Genomic DNA, 26126 nt, shown 5'->3' with positions numbered 1-26126 from the left:
AGACCGTAACATCTATTATAATAGTGCTTTTTGTACTTATGTTGGGTCCAATAACAAATATATTGGAATTTCAGTTTATTTCAGTTTTCTGCTATGACTTAGTACCAAAGCCCAGTGAAAGAAGAGCTTTTATTTTTCAAGTTGACAAAAAGTTCTCACTTCCTATGCTTTCTGATAAGGACTAATCTTTAGCCAATATTTGTATGCACAGTTATTTGTAATCAAGTTTGACTTAGGCCAACAGGCTATCATTCCTAATGAGCAGAACTCCAATTTTTAATTTATGAATTTGTTCGTGTGTATTTCCTGCTGCAGAAGTTAACTTCCCTCTGTCGATACATATCATGCAGATCTACATCCACATTATACAGCAGCTATGTGCAAAAATGGTTAGTTCATTCTTCTCCTCTTTGCAGTGTGCTCTTGGGCTTTCTCAAATTCTCTTCTTCCTCTCTTTTCCCTTCCCCTCTCCTCTCCTCTGTCCCTCCAACACTTCTTTTCTCCTTCCTCCCCCTTGCCTAGTGTCCTTGTACATAAAACACAATATAAGTGCTTAAAAATTATTGAACATTAATAACAATGGCATTAACTGTCTAATGATTGATGGTTACAAACATTCCTTATTGAATAGCATTACTTCTACAGGTCATGTTCCCTCAACCCAATCTTTTTACCATCCTCCCTTACCACAAGCAGCTGTATTGTCAAGGTTGTTCTGAAGAGTGATAATACAGGTATAAAACAAGGTTTATGGTATTTTCCTATCTACAAAGTCACAGGAAGCTCGAATGTACTCAGCAAATATTGCATAATTACACAGGGCCAGTTAATGTAACACTCCACCCTTTTTTTTAAAGTTCTTTCTCTCTCAATATAATACCCTATACTGTTTCTTTGATATGTTCAAAACAGAGTTAATGAGCTTTGTATTAGCAGTTCCTCTTTTAATAGCTTCTGATTTGTCTGGCTCAGTTGAATAATATCAGGTAATGAAATTTAGGTGCATTTAAAAAAATAAAGTGGTACACATTTGTGTAAAAAGTATGTCCATAACATGGGGCATGTTATGTACTTCTAAATAATAAAATAAGTTAATCTTTATTGGACTTTTATTATAATATTACTTTGACCCTCTCTGGTACTCTTTATCGAAGTATTTTCGAGTGCTTTACAATCTCAAACAGACTTAATATATTATGTGCACAGAATCCTTTGAAGTTGACATTTGCTTTTCTGACCAACATGCTGTAAAGGAAGTTAGCCAAGAGAACAGGTTCAAGCAGGCATAAAAATCACAGGTTTAAATGCAGATTCCAGCACTCTGGTCTATTTCTTCTGAGTAAGAATAGGTGCAGCAGTTTTTACAAGCTCCCTAGGTGATTCTGAAATAATTGGTCTGAAATAATTCTGAAAATAATTGGTCAAAATAAATAACTTTGAAAACCAACGATCCAGATATTTGATTTTATTTTTAGGTAAACTGCTGAGAAATTTATTAAAATGGCAGTGTAGGGCAGTTACAAAGAAATATTTCTCAGGGTCTCCTTTAACAAGAAAACTAATTGGATCACAATCTTTAAAATTTATATTTGATTTATTTTGACTTAGTTTAAAAAATCTCAGTAGTTAATTTTTGTATAAGAAATCAAATCATGCCCCCTCTAGCTTGTGTGTGTATGTATGTGCTCAGTCGTGTCTGATTCTTTGCGACCCCATAGACTGTAGCCCACCAGGCTCCTCTGGTTCATGGGATTCTCCAGGCAAGAATACTGGAGTGGGTTGCCATGCCTTTCTTCAAGGGATCGTCCCAACCCAGGGATCGAACCCAGGTCTCCTGCATTGCAGGCAGATTCTTAACCATTCAAGCTACCTGGGAAGCCCAGCCCTATACTTTAATTCCAATCAATGATTTCCTCTAACAGTTTTTATGGGTAACTCCAAGAGAACTCCAGAGAAGTTGCAGTGCAGGTAAAGAGAAATCATTTGTCTCTGGGTACAAAGCTTCTCTGAGCAGCTCATGCTCTGTACTGCTTTTTAAACTCATGATAGCACTAAGGCTGAAAACCAACACCCTTAAGATAAATATAGCACCAGATTGGAGTGCCTTTAGTAATCAGCAAAGATAAATGTTTAACAGTGTATTCAAAACAAAGTGTTTTATGTTAAATCAAATAGAAGCTAAATACTAATAAAGAACTCTACAAATGAACAATAAAGTAATCAGAATAAGTACTCACATTAGCAGGATATTGATGTTATTAATGTATTTGATCTTAAAATACTAGGCTTATTCACAATTCTCTTCAGTCTACCCCTGTTTTGTTTCACTTCAATCTGAACAGCTTTCTATTAATTATAATCTTTGAGATACTTGTTAAATTGTCCACATTGATGCATTTTTCTTCAAAAATGATTTCATTCCAGAAAAGAAGGTCAAATGTATTCGCTCAGAACATCAAATCTTTTACAGGTGCAGGAATCTTTAGTTTCGTGTTTTACGATGTAATCTGTATCACTAGCATCTGTTCTAGATTTGGAAACATCCATTTGACAATATCCTTGTTTTCTTTATTGTTAGCACTCTGGATGAATTTTAAGAACATTTCACTAAATCCTCAACATCATTCTTCATAAATCCCAAACTTCGAGCAGTCATTATTACAAATGTGATATATACTTTTCCAATCCATTTAAATGAGTTTACAATATATATATTTATCTATAGACAACACTTAATAGTTTTATGTGGCTTCAAAATTTGTATAAATGGTATAATTTGTACACATCATTCTTCAGCTTGCTTTCTTTGCTCCTATGACCATTTTGGGGTCTAGCTATACTACTTTGATGTAGAAATTCAATTTCATTCTTTTCATTTGCTATATGGTGCTTATGTGTAACATTTTATTTATTCACCCTGTCATTGACATACATTTAGGTGGTTCTAATATTTTACTCAGCCAGTTCAGTCACTCAGTCCTGTCTGACTCTTTGTGACCTCATGGATTGCAGCACTCCAGGCTTTTCTGTCCATTACCAACTCCTGGAGCTTACTCAAACTCATGTCCATCGAGTCGGTGATGCCATCCAACCATCTCATCCTCTCATTCCTTTCTCCTGCCTTCAATCTTTCCCAGCATCAGGGTCTTCTCCAATGAGTCAGTTCTTTGCATCAGGTGGCCAAAGTATTGGAGTTTCAGCTTCAGCATCAGTCTTTCCAATGAATATTCAGGACTGATTTCCTTTAGGATGGACTGGTTGGATCTCCTTTCAGTCCAAGGGACTCTCAAGAGTCTTCTCCAACACCAAAGTTCAAAAGCATCAATTCTTCAGCACTCAGCTTTCTTTATAGTCCAACTCTCACATCCATACATGACTACTGGAAAAACCATAGCTTTGACTAGACGGACCTTTGTTGGCAAGGTAATGTCTCTGCTTTCCAATATCACTAGATACTGCCAAATTGCACTTTAAAGCAGCTGTTCTGATTTACCCTACCACTAGCCATTTATGAGTGTTCCTATTTCCTCAATCTTTGAAAACGCTTCTTACTAACAGACTTGAAGTTTTACCATTCTAAGTTGTAAAAAGTCGTATTTCTTTTTTTTTTACTTTTGTGTACTTTTGACTGTACTGGGTCTTCGTTGCTGCATGTAGCCTTCCTCTAGTTGTGGAGATTGGACGCGACCTTCTAGTTGGGGTAGGTGGCTTCTCATTGCAGTGGCTTCTTTTATTGCAGAGCACAGGCTCCAGGCACATGGGCTTCAGTAGTTGTGGTGCGTGGGCTCAGTAGCTGCAGGTTGCTGACTCCAGGGCGCGTGGCGTCAGTAGTTGCTTTCCGGGGCTCATTGGTTGTGACTTGCAGGCCTTAAAGCATTCAGGCTTCAGTAGCTGTGATGCATGGGCTCAGCATTTGTGGCGCATGAGCTTTAGTTGCTCCGTGGTATATGGAATCTTCCTGGACCAGGGATTAGACCTGTATTCCCTGCATTGACAGGCAGATTCTTACCCACTGTGCCACCAGAGGAGTTCCCCTATTTCTTTACTGTACTAATTTGCAATTCCCTGACTGCTTGTGATGTTATATTTGTTAGCTGCTTGACTGCATATCCCCTGTCAATTGTTTTGCTAAGTTTGTAGTAGCTGAGAGATGTGCTTTATGCACCACTGTTGTAGGGAATGCAATTGAATGAGGGTCCATCACTGTGAGTTGAAATCATTCATTTTCAGAGTTTGTTTTGAGACTACTCTTTCCATAGCTTGCTTTCCATGATTGATCAAGTATGGCATGGATACTGAAGCAGATCTTGTGTCTGAAAGACATGGGACTTATTTATTAATGGATTTTGTCTCAGAGACTTCTAGATGGCTCTGTCAAACCTTGCTTAGATTGTACAGTGTTCTAATATCTTTCCATTCAAGCTTCTATCCTCTCCTTCACTCAGGGGTTGAAACTGCATCGAGGTCTGACAGCTCTCCCAGCCTTCCTTGCCTCCCTTCCTATTTCTTTTATACAAGTATTTCCCATAATAAGATAATTTCATGTTTAATACTTTCTTGGTATCTACAACTTGGAAGGACTGGACTAAGTTAAATATCTTGCATTACTATCCTTTATGGATGGGAGGTGATGCAATGTATATTTTGCTCTAAGATCTTTTGTTAAATAGTCTTTTGATTTTCATATAACAAATTGTATCTGTGTATTTCTTTATGGCTTGTTCTTTACCTTTTCTTTAAGACATTCTCACACAAATAATAAAAATATATATTTTTATATATTCTCAGTATTTTTAGTTTCAATTTTTACATCTAGGACTAAAAACCGCTGGGATTAATTTTTGTATTTGGTGTGAGCTAGGGGTCTAATTTTATCTTCCTTAGGGATTTGTCCCAAGATCATATTTTGAGCAGTTTCTCCTTTCCCCATAGATTGTCATTCTAACACTTTTTTTTTTTTTTTAATTTTTTTATTAGTTGGAGGCTAATTACTTCGCAACATTTCAGTGGATTTTGTCATACATTGATATGAATCAGCCATGGATTTCATTCTAACACTTTTATGCTAGGTTCTGATCTACATGTTTGTGAATTTTTTGTTCTGTTCCATTCATCTATCTGTTTAACCTCACATCACAATCTACTTTTGAAATGACAGTATTTATTGTCACTGTTCAGTTGCTAAGTCGTGTCTGAATGTTTGCAACCACGGGGACTGTAGCACGCCAGGTTCTTGTGTCCTGCACCATCTCCTGGAGTTTGCTCAAGTTCGTGTTCATTGAGTTGGTGATGCTATCGAACCATCTCATCCTCTGTCGTCCCCTTCACCCTTTGTCTTCAGTCTGTCCCAGCATCAGGGTCTTTTCCATTAAGTTAACTTTTTACATCAGGTGGCCAAAGTGTTGGAGCTTCAGCAGCAGTCCTTCTAATGAGTGTTCAGGGTTTAGGGTTAATGAGTGTGCTCTGGTGTCTTACTACAGTTTGTCAACCTGGCCAGAGAGATAAGTTGGGGGCAGACTTGGTAAAGTTGGATGAGGAAGACACGAAGTTCTCAGGCATGAAGCCACATCTTAACTCAAAATCCAGGTCTTTCATTAAGTTGTCCCTGGTAGGCTGTGTATTGTAAGCTCCTGAAGGCAGAGGATTAACCTTAACCATCTCTAAGTTGCCTAAAATACTTTATTCACTGTTTGGAACATATGCCTATAATATCTTAAACCTGTCCTGGCTCCCAAAGCATAGAGCAAATTATAACTCTGTCTTTGTCCTTGAGAAGCTCGAAGTCTTTGAGGATAAAGATAATGTAAACAGACAATAAGAAAAGAGATGAAAGCTCTTACATAGGAACATAAACAGCTCTTAAAACACATAGGAACATGCCTTTTAAAGTAATGGAAGACTTTATGGAGGATATTAAATTTTTATTGACCTTAAAGGAATTTGCCAGATTAAGAAGTAGAGGAAAGTCATCTAGATAGAGGGACCAGCAGGTGCAGATGGTGAAAGATATGGTAAATTTGGAGCACAATAAAACTTCAGTGTGGCTAGGGGTCAAGATGTATTTGGAAGAGTGTTGGGAGGTGAGGATGAAGAAGTGAGCTGGGAAAAGTTTTGTATGCCATCTTTTGAAGTTTGGATTATATTCTGGAGCTCACAAGGATTCAGTTTATTTGTTTGTTTGTTTTGTGATGCTTTAAACAGGGGTGTGACATGATCAGTTGGATTGAATGAACTTGAATTGTTTAGAGTACTGTGGATCACATGTTCTTTGGTCAAGGTGTCCTCTATCAAGTGAGAAAAAATTTGACTTTTCTATATTTTAGGGTCATGGGATACAATGAGCCTTCTCAGTCAGCTCTCATTATGTTATATTAACAGGATTGAAGAGGATAAACCTTTGGAAAGTGAGACAACTTGTTTGTTTAGAACTCCATTATCTTTCACATATTTTTAATTTTTTTTTGTTAAGAGAAGTAGTAATCTAATTCATAAAGAAAATAATCATCCTCTTTTACTTATTGCAGACTTCTCTCTTCTTAGCACCATAATAGTGGATAATAGAGATCAAGCTGAATAAACACCTGCATATTTGTATGCATACCATACATACACAGGCTCATGTATTATATGCACATATATGTACATGTATATGCACATAAATACAGATGTGTAAAACTGCAATCTATTTGTGTCTATATATGTATGTATATTCGAATGTATCTGTGTGTCTATACTCCAATCACTATAATGAATATTTTGGATAGCAGTTTTAATAACTTCTGGTTAGATATACTAACAAATGAAAATATTTTATATACCAGTAAAATATTATTGAGGAAAGTAGTGCTAGAGGATAAAGTCTTATATAATATTTAAAACAACTTCAGTTTCCTAAAACAACAAACAACACCTTTACATTTCATATCAGATTAGATCTTTTTAAAATATTTTTGAAGATCTCTCCTCTTAAGCTAAATTTAGCCCAAGCCCCAATTTTTTAAGTTTTGCTATTGAAGATCTGTAAAAATCCATTAAAATTTTAGGAAATACATGTAAGACTTTCTAATATTACTCTTCTTCCATTCAAACTTTTTTCTTTTCTTTTTTTTTTTAATAGTTGCTTAGCTTCTTTTTAAGTCATAGGTTCTAATGAGAATGGCAAAACATGTTAGTTATGCTTGGTAAAAATTGCATTTATTTAGATATAATTAAGCCAGGTAAGTTGAAAACAAATACTTGGAAAGGTAAAATCTCCTGACTGACTATAAATTATTTGAAACCTAGAATGCTTCATATAACAATCTGTAGAACATGACTGCACTCAGTAGAAGATTTTTAGCTCTAAATACCTTTATTATTAAGAAACAAGGTTAAAAATGCACAAAATTTATATTTTTCTTGAGAATTTTAAAGAAGGAACTAAATAAAAAGTTAAAAGAGAGTAAGTGATGATCAAAATTTAATTTAATGAAGGAGAAAACCAACAGAGAAATGAAAGACTTAATATAATTCCTAAAGCCAGTTCTTTGAAAAGACCAATAAAATTGTTGAATCTATCCTTATCTGTAGTAAAGAAAAGACTTACAATATTAGGAATAACAAAGAAGCTTAAGCAAAAATATGAGCAGGATTAAAATTATTATTAAAAGTTAGTGCAATTCTGTTGAAACAGATTTAAAACTTAGAGGAACTGGATGATTTACTAAGAAAATACAAATGATCAAAATTGAAGAAAGAAACAAAAACCTTGAATAGAGGGATTATCACTGTAAAGATAGTTCAATGTGTATTACTTAAGAAGACACTATTGGCAGATAATTGCATAGCTGGATTATATTTCGCCTTTAACAGCATAACTTCCTATATTATTTAAACTATACCAAATTATTGACAAAAATGAAAAACTCTTCATTTTCTAAAGCCAGAAGCTTATTTGTATCAAAATCTGGAAAGTTATATAAAAAAGAAAACTGTAGCTAATCATACTTAGGAATATGGATATTTAAATAAAATACTATTAAATAAAGTATTAATAAATAGGATCAGCATGGTATGAGAAAGATGATCAAGCAAGATTCATGAATAGAAATGTGAGTGCTTCAATATAAAACAATCTATGAATATGATATATTAATAATTTGTATATTGACAATGAAGAAAACCATGTAACAAGGTCGGTGGATGCTAAAAGAATCTAACATAACTTTAGCAGTGATTTGTAATAAAAATTCAAAGTAAAAATAGTAGAAGAAAACTTCATTTTAAAAAACTTCACAACTTTTTTTTAAACCAAACATTCCAAAGTAAGCATTATTTTAAATGGTAAAATTTAATTCTGTTTGTCTTAAAAAAAGAACATTACATGTTTCTGGAAAAAAAAATGTTCACCTAAAAAACCCCCAAGAGATTCTAGCAAAAGCAGAGAACAAAACTCTGCCAGAATTAATAAAGGAATATGATAAGATGGCTGAATAGTAAATAAGCATACAAAAATAATTAGCTCTTCTCTATATTAGCAACAACAATCTAGAAATGGAAATAAAAGCTCTTCAATTCACACTAGTAGAAAATGATAAAATATTTAAGGATAGATCTAATAGGAAATGTAAAGAACATGTATATAGAAGATCAGAAAATCTTATTGAAAGATCTAAAACAAGAACTGAATTAATGGAAAGATCATTAAGAGTTAGCATCCTAAGAGGGTTTTCCCAGGTGGCGGTAGTGGTGAGGAACCGCCTCCCTACCCCCCTGCCCAACACAGTGCAGGAGACAGAAGAGCTGTGGGTTTGATCCCTGGGTTGGGAAGATCCCTGGAGGAGTGAGTGCATGGCAGCCCACGCCACTGTTCTTGCCTGGAGACTCCCGCGGACAGAGGAGCCTGGTGGGCTCCGGTCCACAGGTCACACAGAGTCAGACACGACTGAAGCGGCTGAGTAGCACCAGCAGCATCCTAAGGTGCAAATTGCACTCAAACTTATGTTTATCTTTAATGAAATTGCAAATACATCTGAATAAGATTGTTTTCAGAATTTTACTAAACTATATTTCATGTGGGAGGAAATACCAAAAGGAGTTAAGAGTCCACGCTTTGTAGACAAATTGCCTTAGTTTGAATCCTGACTCTATTGTTTTTTTAGCTGTATTATCTTTGGAATGACATTTACCTTCTCTAACTTTTGAATTTTTTCATGTTTATAAGGGGGATAGGATTGTGATGAGCATCTAAAAAGTTAATACTCTTAAAGGACTTAAAATAGTACCTGATACCTAGTAGACACTCAATATATATCAGCTGTTGTTAGCATTGTTACTTATATTATTATTATTGTTAATATTGTTATATAGGAGACTGAGCAAAACGAGACCACCGTTTATGAAGAAGGATTGTGCTTTGTCAAGTATTAAATCTTACTTAAAGCCATTAAAAAACCTAAACACCAAAACCTCAGCAGAATATTATTGTAGAAATAGAAGAAACCGAACAGTCCTGAAGTAGATCTTTGGAAATGTGAGATGATGATAGATGATATATAAGTTAATTGAAAACATCATTTATTTAATAAATCATGTTTACTATGCCAGTAAAAGAAAATAAGACTAGATTCTTATCTCATACCTTGTATAAACATAATAGCTATTGTAGGTGATGATTTGAGGAAAAGGGTACTCTCAGATCTTGCTGGGGGAACTGTAACTTTGGAAGTATAACTTTTAAATGTTGTTTTGTAAACGATTCTGGAAATAGCATCTCTTAAAAAAAAAGAAGACATACCTTTGGCCAAGCTGTCCTACTCATGAGAATATGTCTTATAGAATTAAAATCACAAAATCTCATTGATTTATGTACAATGGTTTTATCTGGGTTTTTTTTTTTTTTTTTTTTTTTATCAAATGCCAGGGAAGGTCATAGAACATGTGATAGACCTATATAATTTGAAATACAAAACCTTACACTTCCAGTCCAGTCTAGTCCAGACTGCAAAAAAAATCTGGACAAATGAATTTGCGCACAGAGCTTCCTTGAAAGCAGCTTGTGTCCATCTATTTTCTTATTATAGAATTCTGATGTTGACTCATGAAGAAGGTTACTGTACTGTTGATTGCTAAAGTATTTATTTGTCTAACTAGGTGTTCTTCATTCAGTAGTATCTTAGTTAATTAGCAGAAAAATGTGGGTACTTGAAAATAGTCTTCTTGTTTATTTGTACTGCTAAAACATATTATAGTGGAAATTTCAAATCAAATAGTACAGAATCATCCTAAAAGTGTGAAAACGTTTCTTGGAAAAGAGAAGGTAAAGAATTGACCTTCCCTACACTCCATTTGCGGAGAAGGCAATGGCACTCCACTCCAGTACTCTTGCCTGGAAAATCCCATGGATGGAGGAGCCTGGTGGGCTGCAGTCCATGGGGTCGCTAAGAGTCAGACACGACTGAGCAACTTCACTTTCATTTTTCACTTTCATGCATTGGAGAAGGAAATGGCAACCCACTCCAGTATTCTTGCCTGGAGAATCCCAGGGATGGGGGAGCCTGGTGGGCTGATGTCTATGGGGTCGCACAGAGTCGGACTTAGCAGTAGCAGGCTGTTCAATAAGGAACAAAGCTGGAATACTCAACTGGATGGCATGGGACCCAGGATTTGAACCCCGGTCTATAAGCTATTGTGAAATCTCAGTTACTTGTGACTTAGCAGTAGCAGGCTCCCTTTGATTATTTTATATTGAGAAGATAATAAGATGAATAAAACTGTCGTAGCACAATATAGCATAGATAGATCCCCTGGAGAAGGAAATGGCAACCCGCTCCGGTATTCTTGCTGGAGAGATCCCATGGACAGAAGAGCCTGGCAGACTATATAGTCCATAGGGTCATGAGAGAATCAGACATAACTTAGCGACTAAACAACAACAGCAAAATGTTAAATAAAATTAAATAGCCATCTTCAAAGTGGAAGCATTTGGAAAGTATCTAGATCTAATCTGGTGTCACTCTTAAGAATATGGTGTCACTCTTAAGAACCTTGAACTTTAAGTTTCAAAATATGTGACCGTGTACATAGCAACCTCAACAGAAGTACACTTGGTGAAGACTTACAAAATTAGGACTTGAACATAGGACTTCCAATTCTCAGTCCAGTTCTTTCCCCCTACATTATCCCTTGTACATTTTTATGATAATATGAATAAAGGCTATATTTTCAGACTAATTAGAATTTGCTTTTCCTTTAGTAGGAGAGTGGGGCATAGTATTACATCAGGTGAACATTTTATTCAAGGTCAAATGGAAATGAATGATGTATACAAATCATTGGTAAACATCTCATTCTAAAACTGTACATCACCAGTGTTTGAGTATGATTTGTGGACCACGCGCTTTATATTAAATTACTTCAAATTTTTGAACCTGTTAAGGGAAGATACTATTATTCCCTTTTATAGATGGAGAACTGAAGCCCAGAAGAGACTTGCCCAAAGCTACTTATCTAGTTATTAATGGAAACAACTGGAAAATAGGCCACTGTGTTCTGTAGTCAGTGTTGCCATTCATATTTTCTATTTTGTTTTAAGCTTTATTTTAGAATTAAAAATACTCCACTCAGATTGGCACATTTCATCTCCTTTATTTATATTTATTGAATTCCTTTGTACATTCCATATTTCTATTTCTCATACTGAGCACCTTTATAAAAGATGGACTATAATTGCACCCAGGTTATGGTTAGGGGAATTAAATTACAAAGCTGTTAAGTAACTGAGATTTCACAATAGCTTATAGACCAGGGTTCAAATCCTGGGTCCCATGCCATCCAGTTGAGTATTCCAGCTTTGTTCCTTATTGAACAGTCACCTCTAGCATGGTTTACATGACATCCCAACTGCTTTCTAAATGGGCACCACAAACATCATTCAGATTTCAGCTCACCAGTGACCTGGGGGCAAGGATGCTTAGATTCAATTCTTCATGGCATTTTCCAAGAAAGCACCCAACCTGGAAATTCTCCCAAGTATGAGTGGAAGCTTCACACTGAGAAATCACATTCTGTCTAAGCCAGGCCAGAGAAGGTGACTGACTCACCAGGCACCATTCCAGGCAGGCCTGGGCATCCCAGGGATGCAGGTGTGGCTTACTGACTGAGTGCTGAGCATCCCAGGCATAGGGTAGAGTTCATTGTCATAGGAGCTTAAAATCTGATACTGTTCTGAAAATAAAAAGGAAACAGTAGCTTGTATTATAATTGAAATAGATTAATGTGGTACTGAGAAACCATTTAAGCAGTTCCTTCCTTGAAGCTTCATTTTCTTAATGCATTTTCTTCTTTCCCTGGACCAGCTCCAAGTCAGGATTTGAGGAGTGGTACTCAAAGGAAATGCTATTCCTGGTCTTTTTTTGAGGAATTTAATGATATTTCATTCAATCTGAGTGTGTAAAGCTTGAGCTCACTTGAGGATCTTCTGATTTCTTTCTCTAGTGTTATGTTTTGGCCTGTTCATGTAGGAAAGAAGGAAGAGACTTTTTTAGTTTCCTTCTCCCTCCTATTTCCTTGGCTTGTTGAAAGGATGAGTATTACAGGCTCCTGTGAGAGATATTTGGCTGAAACAATCTCTTATATATTGTCTTAAGAAAATTATTGTAATAAATTGCGTTTGTATTCTTTGGACATTCAAATTCACCAGGGATATTTGCTAAAGTGTCAACTATGGTTCCTTGTCTTCTATCATTTCCTATATTCCCATTCATTTTTCTTGTCTCTTTATGCTGCAACTATCTTCCTGCTTTTTCCTGTTGATATCTGTTTCTTCTGACAATTATTCTCTTCCCCATTTTCTTTCTTTCTCTAGGCTTACACCTTTCTTCATTTTCTTTATCTTATATATACCTCTTTCTTTGTAGCTTGATATTTGCTTACCTTCCTTTTCTCCATTCTCTCCTCTTTTCTTTCTTCATTCCACAAATCTTTGTTCAATTGTTGCACTGGGCTAGGATTCTGCACCCTCCAAGTCTATAACTGTGTTATAATCATACCATCAAGATAGCTACTGATATTTCTAAATTTTAAAAATTAGAAGTTTTATCTGATTTAACTAAAACTGTATTGAATTCAAATTTGAAAAAAAAATAGCTCCAATAATTCCGGTAACCTCTGGCTTTTTCAGATTGTGTTAGAAAATATGCCTCCTTTACAAAAGCCTACACTCAATTTATTCATATACGAAAATGTATTCTTTTTTTTCTCTGAAAGATTTAATTTTCTAAAAGGGAATGGAATATGGGTAAGGGAAAGATGGTACAGTAGAGAAGAAATACACCTGTGAGCTGTTTTACCAAGTGCTCTAGATCGAGGGCAGAGGATGTGCTGTGTAGAACAGCTCAGTTCAGGCTTCAAGGTTGAGGTGCTCCTGGGTGTGCTCCTTCAGCAGGACTGAGACTTAAAACAGGGGTGTGGAATTTAGCTGCAATCCTTGTTATTTGGATGGAATCATAGGTATGTCGTCTGGTTCATAAGTTGAACCAAAAAAATTCGGTCCAGTAGAAAGAACTGAAGCACTTGTTTTCCTGGGTCTTATAACTATGGAAGGTCCTCCTCACTGCAGTGCTATATGGGTCTCAGTGGTCTACTCCAGTGCCTGAGTAGCCAGCTACCCTGGGTCCAGCTGTATCTTCTCTTACGTGGCAGGGTTTTTTTTTTTTAACCACATTTAAAAAACAATCATATTTGGTCCTCTTAGGTCAAGAGTATTGACAACAGCAGTTCCTTGGAGGCAGTGGCTGGCTTGGTTTCAGCCTACAGGAGCTGCCAGCTAGTTCATAATATAAATGATTACTTAATAATTTATCAGCTATAAATTGACAGTTTTGTATATGAAGTTCTATTTAACTTTCATGTGGTAGATAACAGAAACAATAAAAATAACCATTTTGGCAGTTTAAATATAGATAATGTTAGTGTCAGATCAAGGAGAACAGATGAACTACTTCTGGGTTGTGAAAGAAAAACGAAGACTTGAAGAGTATTTTTAAGAGAGAAGAAGATGGTAACAAAAGAAAAGAGAATATATATGGGGATGAGAAAAGAAAAGGCAAAGACCTTGTTTTGAACTAAAGACGGAATTGTTGCTTAGTTGCTAAGTCATGTCCAACTCTTTTGCAACCCTGGACTGTAGCCTGCCAGGCTTCTCTGTCCATGTGATTTCCCAGGCAAGAATACTGAAGTGGCTTGCCATTTTCTTCTCCAGGGGATCTTCCCAATCCGGGATCGAACTTGTGTCTCTTGTATTGGCAAGCGGATTCTTTACCACTGAGCACCTGAATACTATTCACCTGACTCCTCATTCTCAAGTCTCAGGGCAAACCTCATCTATTCCAGAAAGCCTTCTAGCATTTTCTGCCTACTTTATAATACTTCTATATTCAGAAGAATTATTTTGCCAATTAATTGTGTCTTGTTTTATCTTAAAGTGGTTAATTGATCCTTTAGGATGTTTTCCAGCTTTCTCCAGCATTATGGCTTATCTTCTGAGTTACGCTTACAATGATGGCAATTTGAAGATGATTTCTTATAAATTCTAATCTTTTAGAATGTCTAGCATGGTTGTTGCCACAGAAAATCTCGTGAACTGAAGAAAGGACACATGTGGCAGGGAAGTGACAGGAGAGGCAGAGTAGATGGGAAGAGGACATAAGGATGAGGTGGGAGGATGGATGAAGAAGAGAGCTCTGTTGTTTGGGGGGTGAGTAGGTGAGAGAAGTGTGGAAAGGAGGTGCCTTGTACTCATGGTCACCCACTGAGTATGCTTAGATACTGCAGGGAGATGTAAATGATATTCTTTTTGTTTCCTTATTAGGAGGTTTATTCATCTTTGGAGATTTCCTGTTAAAAGGGTGGATTTAGATTGGAAGGAAGTGCACATTAGCACGTTAATAGCCCTGGGTTTGTGTAATGATCAGTGGATGGCACATCTTTACATATCAAATTTGCATATACTTTACTTTTTGTATTTTTCAGTTCTTAATGATCATAAATAGCAATTGGAAAATTAAAGAAAAACTTCTTTATGAAATTTCAGCTATGTTTTGGCCAATTGAAATGCATTTGAAATAGCTGAGATGCGATGTTCACAGTTTCTGCTGTGATTACAGTGGAAGTCTGATACATGATTACATTTGAAGGAAGATGTACCTTTTAAATTCAGATCTGACATACTGACAATTCCTAACTTTCTATTTTTTTCTCTTTTCCCTAACTTTCTATTTTTGATAATAGGACATCTCCAAGTTTGCAGAGAAAGACAGCATAGTTCTTGGAGAAGGTGGAATCACATTGAGTGGAGGTCAACGAGCAAGAATTTCTTTAGCAAGGTGAATATCTGCTTATTGGTCCAGCAAGCATTTGTTGTATAAATGAGTGCAAAACATTATAGATAGTTCTCTTGTTTCTTTATATCCTCTTTCTGGAATTAAAAAATGCCCAGGATCTTATAGCTAGCAGGTTAAGCCTAACCTTTTGGAACTGTAGATAATGATATAGTATTTATATCTGATAAAGTTCATGGCTTTTTAAAAATGCGTACCCTTTTGTTAATGTGTATCTGTTTGTTTGCCTTATGATTCCCTTCAAATGGAAAACCCTAACATTCTGCCTAGCACAGGGAAGAGAAGATGTATACTTTTATTTAGTCCTCCATACAGTTCCCTGCTCACCCTATCCCAAAACGTACACATCTGCTCTAGGCTTCTGGTTTTGTTTCTTGGTTTAGATAAACATAAATTTTCAAAATTTTCAACATAACTAATTAATCTCACAACAGAAATAGCAGGGCAGATGATGTACTTAAGCTTAAAGTCTGTAATCTTCAAAGAAAAATAAATGGGACAAGCACATCTAATATTGTGTGGGATATGGTGGTCTCTTGGTAGAGATATTCTTGGTCTAAGCATTTTGAGCTGTCAAAGAGAAGTGTGTGTGTGTGTGTGTGTGTATAAGTTAATTTGTGGTTAAACTGTAACATTCAGTTTAAAAAAACATTGATCATGTGGGATATTAAATGTTCCTCCAGGTTTATTTGAATAAAATTCTTCTTACTGTGTTGCTGAAGTTATTAACAAGAAATCACAATGACTTACTGATATTTTGGCCTTTCTCCCCCTTATTTTCTCATGTTTCCAAAAGCTGGGAGGAAACTAATTCACTGAGCACTTACAATTGCCTAGTACTATTCTGGGTGGGGTGTGCGTGAGTACATGTGTAATTTTACTTAATCCGCATATCACTCTGCCAAAAAAGAACTATTCTTCCCACTTTTTGTGGAAGAGATCATGAGGTAATTGAGGTGGTTAGATCTTAACTTGCCAAAAGCCACACTGGGAAATGGTAGAGTTACAGTTTGAATCAGGTCATCTTGACTTTACATTAAACCATGACTCAACTTTGGGATTACAATGTCAAGTAATAAATCAATGATGTGTAGTCACTAAGTCATGTCCAACTCTTTTGCAACCCCATGGACTCTAGCCCACCAGACTCTTCTGTCCATGGGATTCTCCATGCAAGAATGCTGGAGTGAGTTGCCATTTACTCCTCCAGGGGATCTTTCCCATCCAGGGACTGAACCAGTGTCTCCTGCATTGGCAGGTAGATTCTTTACTGACTGAGCCACCAGGGAAGCCCAATATATCTATATAGCCCATATATAGATATGAGTAATTCACAGACAAAATAATGCCTACTAAGTAAAGGAAAGTTGGTTAATCTGTGAGCCTAAGTAAGACTGTCTTAAACATTTCATTTCAAATTTAGGAAAACATGCTATATGGCTTCAAACTTTAGCATAGAATTGAGTCTGTATTTACCAGTTGAAGATTTCAGTTTTATTATAAAATACAATTTGCGGCATTAAACAAAATAGTTGTTTATTGCTCTTCTGATCTGAATATGTCATGTGTTGACCAGTTTTGGATGATGTGTATATTATTCTAATCTCTTGATAAACTGTGGTCATAAATGGGGCTTCCCTGGTGGCTCAGCAGATAAAGAATCTGCCTGCAATGCAGGAGACTCAGGAGACCTGGGTTTGATCCCTGGGTTGGGAATATTCTCTGGAGAAGGAAATGGCAACCCACCCTAGTATTCTTGCCTGGAGAATCCCGTGGACAGAGAAGCCTGGTAGGCTCAGGTCCATGGGGTCACAAAGAGTTGGACATGACTGAAGTGACTGAGCACCTGGTCATAAATGTGAAGGAGAGAGAAGAATTGAGTATGGGAAGAAAGCTCTTGAGGATACATTTTGTTGGGGGTCTTTTTTCTAGTTCCTGAATGTTGTTTTCAAAAGTAATTTGCATTGCAAAGTTTCTTCTAGATTCTGCTTTGACTTTTTGCCATTTATATTTTTAATGATTTTATTTCTCTTAGTTACCTGCTGACTAAACATAGTTTCTTTTTTTCAGAATTACATGTAAACACTGAATTGTATGTGGTTGTTATAGGTATAGGGTTACTCACAACCACAGCTGAAAAATTTAGATGTTATGAAGAAATAACCTTATTTCCACTCATATGGGACCCTATCTTCATTTTATTACTGTCCTATGATGAACTTAAGATTTTACTTGCTCATAAAATTTTATTTTTATTTTTATTTTTTTTTATCTCTTTCTTATTTTTTTTTTAATTTTTTTTTTTATTAGTTGGAGGCCAATCACTTCACAACATTTCAGTGGGTTTTGTCATACATTGATATGAATCAGCCATGGATTTACACGTATTCCCCATCCCGATCCCCGCTCCCACCTCCCTCTCCACCCGATTCCCCCGGGTCCTCCCAGTGCACCAGGCTGGAGCATTTGTCTCATGCATCCCACCTGGGCTGGTGATCTGTTTCACCATAGATAGTATACATGCTGTAGCTCAATTCCAGAAAAATAAATGACCCAATCAAAAAATGGGCCAAAGAACTAAACAGACATTTCTCCAAAGAAGACATACAGATGGCTAACAAACACATGAAAAGATGCTCAACCTCACTCATTATTAGAGAAATGCAAATCAAAACCACAATGAGGTACCATTACACGCCCAGTCAGGATGGCTGCTATCCAAAAGTCTACAAGCAATGAATCCTGGAGAGGGTGTGGAGAGAAGGGAACCCTCTTACACTGTTGGTGGGAAAATTTTATTTTTTAACTTAGAATATAAAATAATTTGGGTATACATTGTTATTGCAAGTTTTGCATCCTGCACTTTTGTGGAACTTTTATGAGTATGGTCCATAAATTAGGACTGTCAGGAGCAAAGAGCAATATCAATCATACGGTTGTAACAGTGCTGCTATTGGTTTATGGGTAACAGTCAACAATGAAAAAAAAATAAAGTAATTTCACTGAGTGCTGAGATTGAGTTGCTGTCTCTGGCACTTTACAGGATTGAAACATTCTCTTTTATTTGTTTGCCCAGCAAAATGCAAGATTGCTGAGAACAGGGCTTGTGTAATTTTTACCATTGTGTTCCCAGCATGTAGCATTGTGCTTGCTGTAAATAGGTACTGTTGTTGAAAGGTTTTCTTTCTTCCTTTTTCTTTTTTAAGGCAATATTTAAATTTATATGTATGGTGTGATTTAGTTTGTAACTTTTGCAAGTGTATGTCACTTACACTTAGCAAAATGACCTCAGAAGTTTTTGGAGTATTGTGCAAAATTATAAAAATCCTATGTGACTTATCTTTTAAAATTTATTTAAAATCATCTACACCGAATGAAATGGTAAATATTGAAGAAATTTAATTTAATTTTCATTTTCTTTTTTAGAGCAGTATACAAAGACGCTGATTTGTACCTATTAGACTCTCCTTTTGGCTATCTAGATGTTTTAACAGAGAAAGAAATATTTGAAAGGTATGTTCTTGAATAATTTGTAATACTCATTCTAAGAGACAAGAAAGAATGATTATACAACCATAGGCTACATATTATTCCTTGAGAAATAAGGTCCACCACTGACTCAGTGTGGCATTATGTAATTTAGCTACTTAAATCTGATCTTCCCTCCATGGTCAAGATCACTTCACTTTTCTGTCCACCTTATGCTGAACCAATTTCTCCCATTGCTGTTACTTTAACAATCACTGTCTATGGAGTTTTGATAGTATTACTGTCTTGTGACATAGCTTATGTTATTTAAATTGATTGTTATACTCAAATTTTTTATTTACTTTTTGTGTATTTTACTCCTTAGATAGTAAACTTCTTAAGGAACCAAAGAAATAGACTGTTTTGATGTTTTAATATAGGTGAATGCTCTAAATATTCGTCTACCTCAATGCCTCCTTCAGAACCTCTTTCTCAGAAACACAGAGTTTGGGGGTACATTTTCTTGGAGGTCCCATTAGGGCTCAATGTATGTGAAGTTCCTAAGAGGAACAGTTGGTTATATGACTTGATTTTAAAGTATCAAAATGATTTTATAGACTATGAAGTAGTTTAAAATAATCAGTAAGGATATAGATGTATGTGTGTATTAAATCACCACATTATTCCTAGAAGCACCTTTCCTAAAATTTGGTTAAATTTAATACCTGTGATACTATTTTTACAATCCTGTAATTATAAATACCTTCTTACCAATATAAACTTTGCTAGTTGTATTAGTATGTTAAAGTGTTAGTCTAGAATTATGGCTCTTTCTATAAAATATATACTGTTTTAATGCCTAAAAGAAATTGGTCTTCCTTAGATGGTTCTAGTCAGGATTTACTTCTACACTGGAGGGAAATTTTGTTGGAGGAAGTTCAGGTTTCTTATACAATTCTCAGGTTATTGTTGTGTTTTTAACAAGCAAATTAGTCTTAAGGTTTTTAAAATTAACTTTTTATTGGAATATAGTTACTTTATGATATGTTAGGTCCTTCTGTACAGTATAAACTTTGAGGACTTAATTAGTAGTCAGCTTAAAATATAAAAGAAAATGAGCAGAAAATTTAAACAAGAAAGTTCTGACATTTTAGAAGACATGTAGAAATATAGCCTCTAAGGAATCTTAAAGGTCATCTGATTCTCTCATTTTCTAGATGAATCAACCATAGCCCAAAGGGTAACTAGTTTGTTCAAAGTCAAATGTTTATTTAATGTTGGGTATTTAATTTCATTTTAGGTCCATTAACACTCAACTTTATGGTGTAGCATACTATAATAATTAAATAACACAGTATTTCATGACATATTTAATCAAGAAGTACCAAATTAATTACTATTGAATATTTACTTTTAGAATTATTTAAGTGTAATAATAACATTTTATAATAGAAGTTATATACAGGAGTACATTAATAAAATGTTAAAATATAATACATATACTATTGTAATAAAATGTTTATAAAATTAATATTTATATATTTTTATATTCTTAAAGCTGTGTCTGTAAATTGATGGCTAACAAAACTAGGATTTTGGTCACTTCTAAAATGGAGCACTTAAAGAAAGCTGACAAAATATTAATTTTACATGAAGGTAGCATCTATTTTTATGGGACATTTTCTGAATTACAAAATCAGCGGCCTGACTTCAGCTCGAAGCTCATGGGATGTGACACTTTCGACCAGTTTACTGCAGAACGAAGAAATTCAATCATAACTGAGACTTTACGGCGTTTCTCATTAGAAGGAGATACTTCTGTGTCCTGGAATGAAACGAAAAAGCCTTCTTTTAAACAGACTGGAGAGTTTGGTGAAAAAAGGAAGAACTCCATTCTCAATTCAATCAACTCTAAAAGGAAATTTTCAGTTGCACAAAAGACTTCATTACAAATGAATGGGATTGAAGAAACTTCTGATGAGCCTTTAGAGAGAAAACTATCCTTGGTTCCCCATTCTGAACCTGGAGAGGGCATCCTGCCTCGGAGCAATGCAGTCAACAGTGGCCCCACTTTTCTGGGAGGGAGGAGGCAGTCAGTTCTGAACCTTATGACCTGCTCCTCAGTGAACCAAGGTCAAAGCATTCATCGAAAGACAGCGACATCCACACGAAAAATGTCACTGGCTCCTCAGGCAAGCTTAGCCGAAATAGATATATATTCAAGACGGTTATCTCAGGATACTGGCTTGGAAATCAGTGAAGAAATTAATGAAGAAGATTTAAGGGTGTGTATAAATTATCAGTGTGGTGTTTGGCTTTTTCTTTTGGCCACAGAATGGAATGAAATACAGAGTAAATAGCAAAACTTACTTAAATTTGAGTTTAGGATGAGGTTTATTTTTAAGATTCCCTAAGTCCAAAGTATGTACATTATGTAAGCAACTTCAAGATGTAGAAGAATCATCTATTTCCCTTTGTGATTTCCTTTTGTCTCTTACCATAAGATGTATTGTTAGTCAAAGCAAGGGCTATTATTGGGTCCTTTTCTAAGCAGTAATGATCATTATTATCAATTAGAAAAATTATGAATTATTATAAATCTGTTTCATTACCCCCTTAAAACCTCTGTAGGAAGAGGTGGAGTGAAAATAAATACATAAACAAATAGTAGCTTCAGTTATTGAGAGCTTTAAAAAATGTTTCTGTATGCAGGTGATCTCTCTAAGGCATATATACATTTACTCTCTCAACAGGACTAATTTTCTGGTTTATACATCAGTCTTGCCTGAACTTAGTAAACCTGAGCTTTTTCATCTTTTAAATTGGCTTTATACGTAGGATTTCTGGGCAGGTTTCTTTTAAAGAAGGTTTGTGAAATTCAACATATACTACTGCCAACTTTCAGGTAGAAAGTATTTTCTAAAGAATAAAATGCTTTCTTTCTTAAAATAGGAAGCAGTAGGGAAGAAGAAGTTTATATTTTTTAGTTTTACTAGAAAAGTTCCTTCAGTGCCTTGGATTAAATAGTGTTATAATCAATTGATATGTTTAATAGCATAGATCAATTAAGAGTAGTGTGAACTTTGGCAAGTCGCATGTCATTTAATGTCTAGGGCCAAAGTTTTCTTCTTTGTTAAATGAGGGAACAGAATAGGTGATCTCTAAAGTACTTACTTTGTGTTTCTATAATTTTGAAAAAGGTTTCCTGAAAGATAATTTATCTGTATGGTTGTAATTATCAATCTAGATGAATTTCTCAAACTGGATTCTATAAGTTGAATGGTAAAGATGATCACTTCGACTGATAATAGTATTTGTTGATTGCTTCTAGTGCCATGAACATAGAATAGAAGGGACCTGTCCTTATCCTCATTTACAGATAAGAAAACTAAATTTTAGGGAAGTTTAGCTGCCTGGATTCAAGCAGCTCCTAGGAGGGTGATGATAGAGTCCAGTATCAAAACCAGGTTTATTTTACTTCAAAAATCTTTATACTTAACCAGTGTGCCATATTCTGATTTCATAGGGTTCTTTTCTCTGAGGTTCTAGCACTGCTTCTGTGAATTTTGTTGGTAATAAAAACTATCTTTTCCATTTGAAATATCTGGAATTTCTCTCTTTCAAATTATTGAACTATAGCTCTCAAATAACAGATGAAGACTGAGGGTTAGATTTATGTGACTTAAGTCATAGTTGGGAAAGAGAATCCTAGCTACTATGGAATGTACAAGCATCAGGCAGCCTTCAGGTCTATTGGAAGACCACTAGAGCTGGCAAAATTCCAAACTATTTTTCCATGGACCCCCCCAAAGCAAAGAGTTAAATCAGGGGGATTCTGGGAAGCTTCAATTCACTAGTACCATTTATTGATAAAATGTGTGACATTGTTAAGCATTAAAATGGTAAAATGGTCCAAAACAATATAGTTGTATTATCAGCGATACTGTGTTCACAGTTTAAAGAATTGCAGTGTTTCTCATTTTTGCAAAAAGCTATCTATCTAGCTCCAGTTTTACTGGCTGTGAAGTGACATAGTATGTGTCATTCATAATGGTTTATGTTCACTGAAATTCACTTAGTTTCAAATAGTAATATTTCTTTATTTCTTCACATTCAAAATAAGACCACAATTGTGTGAAATTGTATTGCCTCATTGAAATTGTATTGCCTCATTGTAACCAGGATTTTTTTTTTTTTACAGGATTGCTTTTTTGATGATGTGGAGAACATACCAGCAGTGACTACATGGAACACATACCTTCGATATATTACTGTCCACAAGAGCTTAATGTTTGTGCTAATTTGGTGCTTAGTCGTTTTTCTGGCTGAGGTAAGAATTTTCTGTTATAACATATTAATGTAATTTAAAGTTAATTGGGAATAGTTTGGAAGGACATATATATGTACACACATGTATACTTATGTAACTTGTATGTGTGCATGCGTGCTAAGTTGCTTTAATTGTGTCTGACTTTTTGCAACCCTATGGACTGTAGCCGTCCAGGCTCCTCTATCCATGGGTTTCCCAGGCAAGAATACTGGAGTGGGTTGCCATTTCCTTCTCCATACATATACATAAATATAAGTGTATATGTATATATATAATTTTATATTATAAAATTATTTTGTTACTTCATACATAATATATAAAATATACTTAAGCACATATCTTCTATATGAAGAGTTTTTAATGGAGTCATTCAAAACCTCAAAGTAGAATGCTCTGTATGAATTGAAATTAACAAAGAAAATTATTTGTACTAAATTTTAAACTTATTTGACTCATGTTATTAAATATGCTGATGATGAATCACCACTTTTAAAATACTACTTCCTCACAAAATTAAATAAATATGTATTAGTGGCTTTGTAACTATTTTAAACAAACCTTTCAAAGATTCAGATCACCCATTTGCTTCAGAATTCTTTTGTTTTCATGCCACCATTGTGATCTCTTTACCATGCCCCTGGAAAACAGACGCATCAAATCACCAGGTTAAAATAAAAGAGGGTGTAGTACATCACCAGTTCAGCACCAGGTAATAGGTTTCTGAATCTGGTTGGTGGATGAGGTTTTTCTCTAGGTCAGGAGGAGCCACTTAAATGTCAAAAGAGGCTTGGCAAGAGGATGTCTGCGATAAAGTGGCTTTGAGTCAGGATGGAGAATACCCTTCGATTGTCTAAAGGAGGCAATTGTAACTCAAAATCAGCCAAGGGCTTCCCATAAGGAAATCTGGGATCAGTTTCGCTAAAACTTATTTAACAACATAAGATGAAAATAAAGATTTTTTTTTTCCTGTAAACATTTTCTACTTTTTTAATGTGGGTCATTGGTTAAAGTAAAACTAGCAAATGAACACTATGTGGGTACAAGAAAACACATCTGGATTGGATTCAGCCTTGTATGACCACACCAGGAAAATCTCAGAGGATACTGCTGGATGTCTCTCACTGTAGAGCCTGAGTCCAACATAAAGATCCAGGTTGCCTTCAGGGGAGATATGACTTGGGTGAAGTATTGCCTCTCCTGAGGGCCTATAGTTCTATGCATACATGAAATCCAAGCTTAAAACTCCGTCATTGTCTTGTTTAGTCACTAAGTTGTGTCCAACTCTTTTGCGACCCCACGGACTGTAGCCCACCAGGCTCCCCTGTTGATGGGATTTCCCAGGCAAGAATACTAGAGTGGGTTGTCATTTCCTCCTTGAAGGGATCTTTATGACTCAGGGATTGAACCCACATCTCCTGCATTGACAGGCAGATTCTTTACCACTGAGCTATCAGAGAGGTTCCTGTTGTCTTATTAGGCTGTTTCTAACCTCAATTAAGAAGTCTACATAAAATGTTATCACTCTTCCCTGACCAAGTAGTGGAAAATATCTAAAGGTATATACCAAAAGTTTTATATATCACTTTACCTATAAAGTCACTCAGTCACGTCCAGCTCTTTGTGACCCCATGCACTATACAGTCCATGGAATTCTCCAGGCCAGAATACTGGAGTGAGTAGCCTTTCCCTTCTCCAAAGGATCTTCCCGACATAGGAATCGAACCCAGGTCTCCTGCATTGCAGGCAGATTCTTTACCATCTGAGCCACCAGGGAAGTCCTGGCTCAGATGGTAAGGCATCTGCCTACAAAGCGGGAGACCCAGGTTCGATCCCTGTGTTAGGAGGATCCTCTGGAGAAGGAAATGGCAGCCCACTCCAGTACTCTTGCCAGGAAAATCCCATGAACAGAGGAGCATGGTAGGCTACAGTCCATGGGGTTGCAAAGAGTCAGACATGACTGAGCGACTTCACACACTTACCTATAAAGTGTTGGTTTCCATTTGATCTTTGAGTTTTGATGATATCTTTTGCTCTCCTATTATTTTTACATTAATAAGGCAAATGGAGACTGGATGTGAGGTACAGTACAGCAGAGTGCCACGTCTAGAATCCGACTGATCTGGCTGTGAATTTTAATTCTGTGTTCTTAACACTGTAACACTGAACAAGTTAGATAACCTCTCTTGAGCCTCAGTTTCCTCATCTATAAAATGGAGGTTGTAATAGTGCCCATTTCATAGGTCATTTCTGTGAGTGAGGAGGTGATTATAAAGCACTTACTGCAGGGCTTGGCACATAGTGAGCAATGTCAGTTGCTATTCTGACTAATATCCTTAACGTCCATCATCATTATAAAGCTCAAGTTAATTTGAAGTGAACAAGTCCACAGTAGAGATATAATGAAATTTTCAATAATCCCTTTTATACTTTAATGAAAATATGGGGCTGAGGAACTTGACACTCTCACATGAGTAATAAATTGAATTGAAATGTGTTTTCAATTTACCTCATTAATCTCTGCCAGTTATGCCAAATGACCAACATTAATGTGAATGAAACTCATTCCTGTGTCACATTTAATCTCAAACCAGCCCTTTGTTAATAATTTGAACCCCTTCATTAAAGATCAACATTGCTTGAATGTCTTTAGTTTTATGAGAAGAGATGGTTCTATATGAATGTGGTAGTGATTTATATTCACTTACAAGACCCTTGCCCATACAAAGCTATAGAGCTGAACTTAACACACTTTCCAAAACAGTGTATAGTTAATTAATTAGTGACTGAGCATTGAGCCACTGAGCATATGTACAATATTATTAGCTCTCTTACTCAAGATGACAGTGGTCCTTTGTCTTCAGGCTGGAATCCAAACTACAACACAGGATGTAAATGGTGTATAACTTCCTATTATTAATTGAACTCTCACAATTATTGCAAAAACTTGTCTT

At 35.7% G+C, this 26126-nt stretch overlaps 1 protein-coding gene across 3 annotated transcripts in view; it reads left to right on the top strand.

Annotated features, from left to right (window-relative positions):
• CFTR (CF transmembrane conductance regulator) overlaps positions 1-26126 on the top strand; it is a 192406-nt gene that overhangs the window by 81468 nt on the left and 84812 nt on the right. For all 3 annotated transcript variants that reach the window (XM_061165291.1, XM_061165292.1, XM_061165293.1), the window contains exons 12-15: positions 15268-15362; positions 18804-18890; positions 20404-21130; positions 23047-23175. In XM_061165291.1, coding sequence (XP_061021274.1) covers positions 15268-15362; positions 18804-18890; positions 20404-21130; positions 23047-23175 — 1038 coding nt within the window. The remainder of the gene's footprint in view (positions 1-15267; positions 15363-18803; positions 18891-20403; positions 21131-23046; positions 23176-26126) is intronic.

The sequence above is a fragment of the Dama dama genome, chromosome 18 (genome assembly GCF_033118175.1).
Source record: "Dama dama isolate Ldn47 chromosome 18, ASM3311817v1, whole genome shotgun sequence".
Taxonomy (NCBI): Eukaryota; Metazoa; Chordata; class Mammalia; order Artiodactyla; family Cervidae; genus Dama; species Dama dama.
Note: the sequence above shows the minus strand (reverse complement) of the source record. Positions and strands in the feature narration are given on the sequence as shown.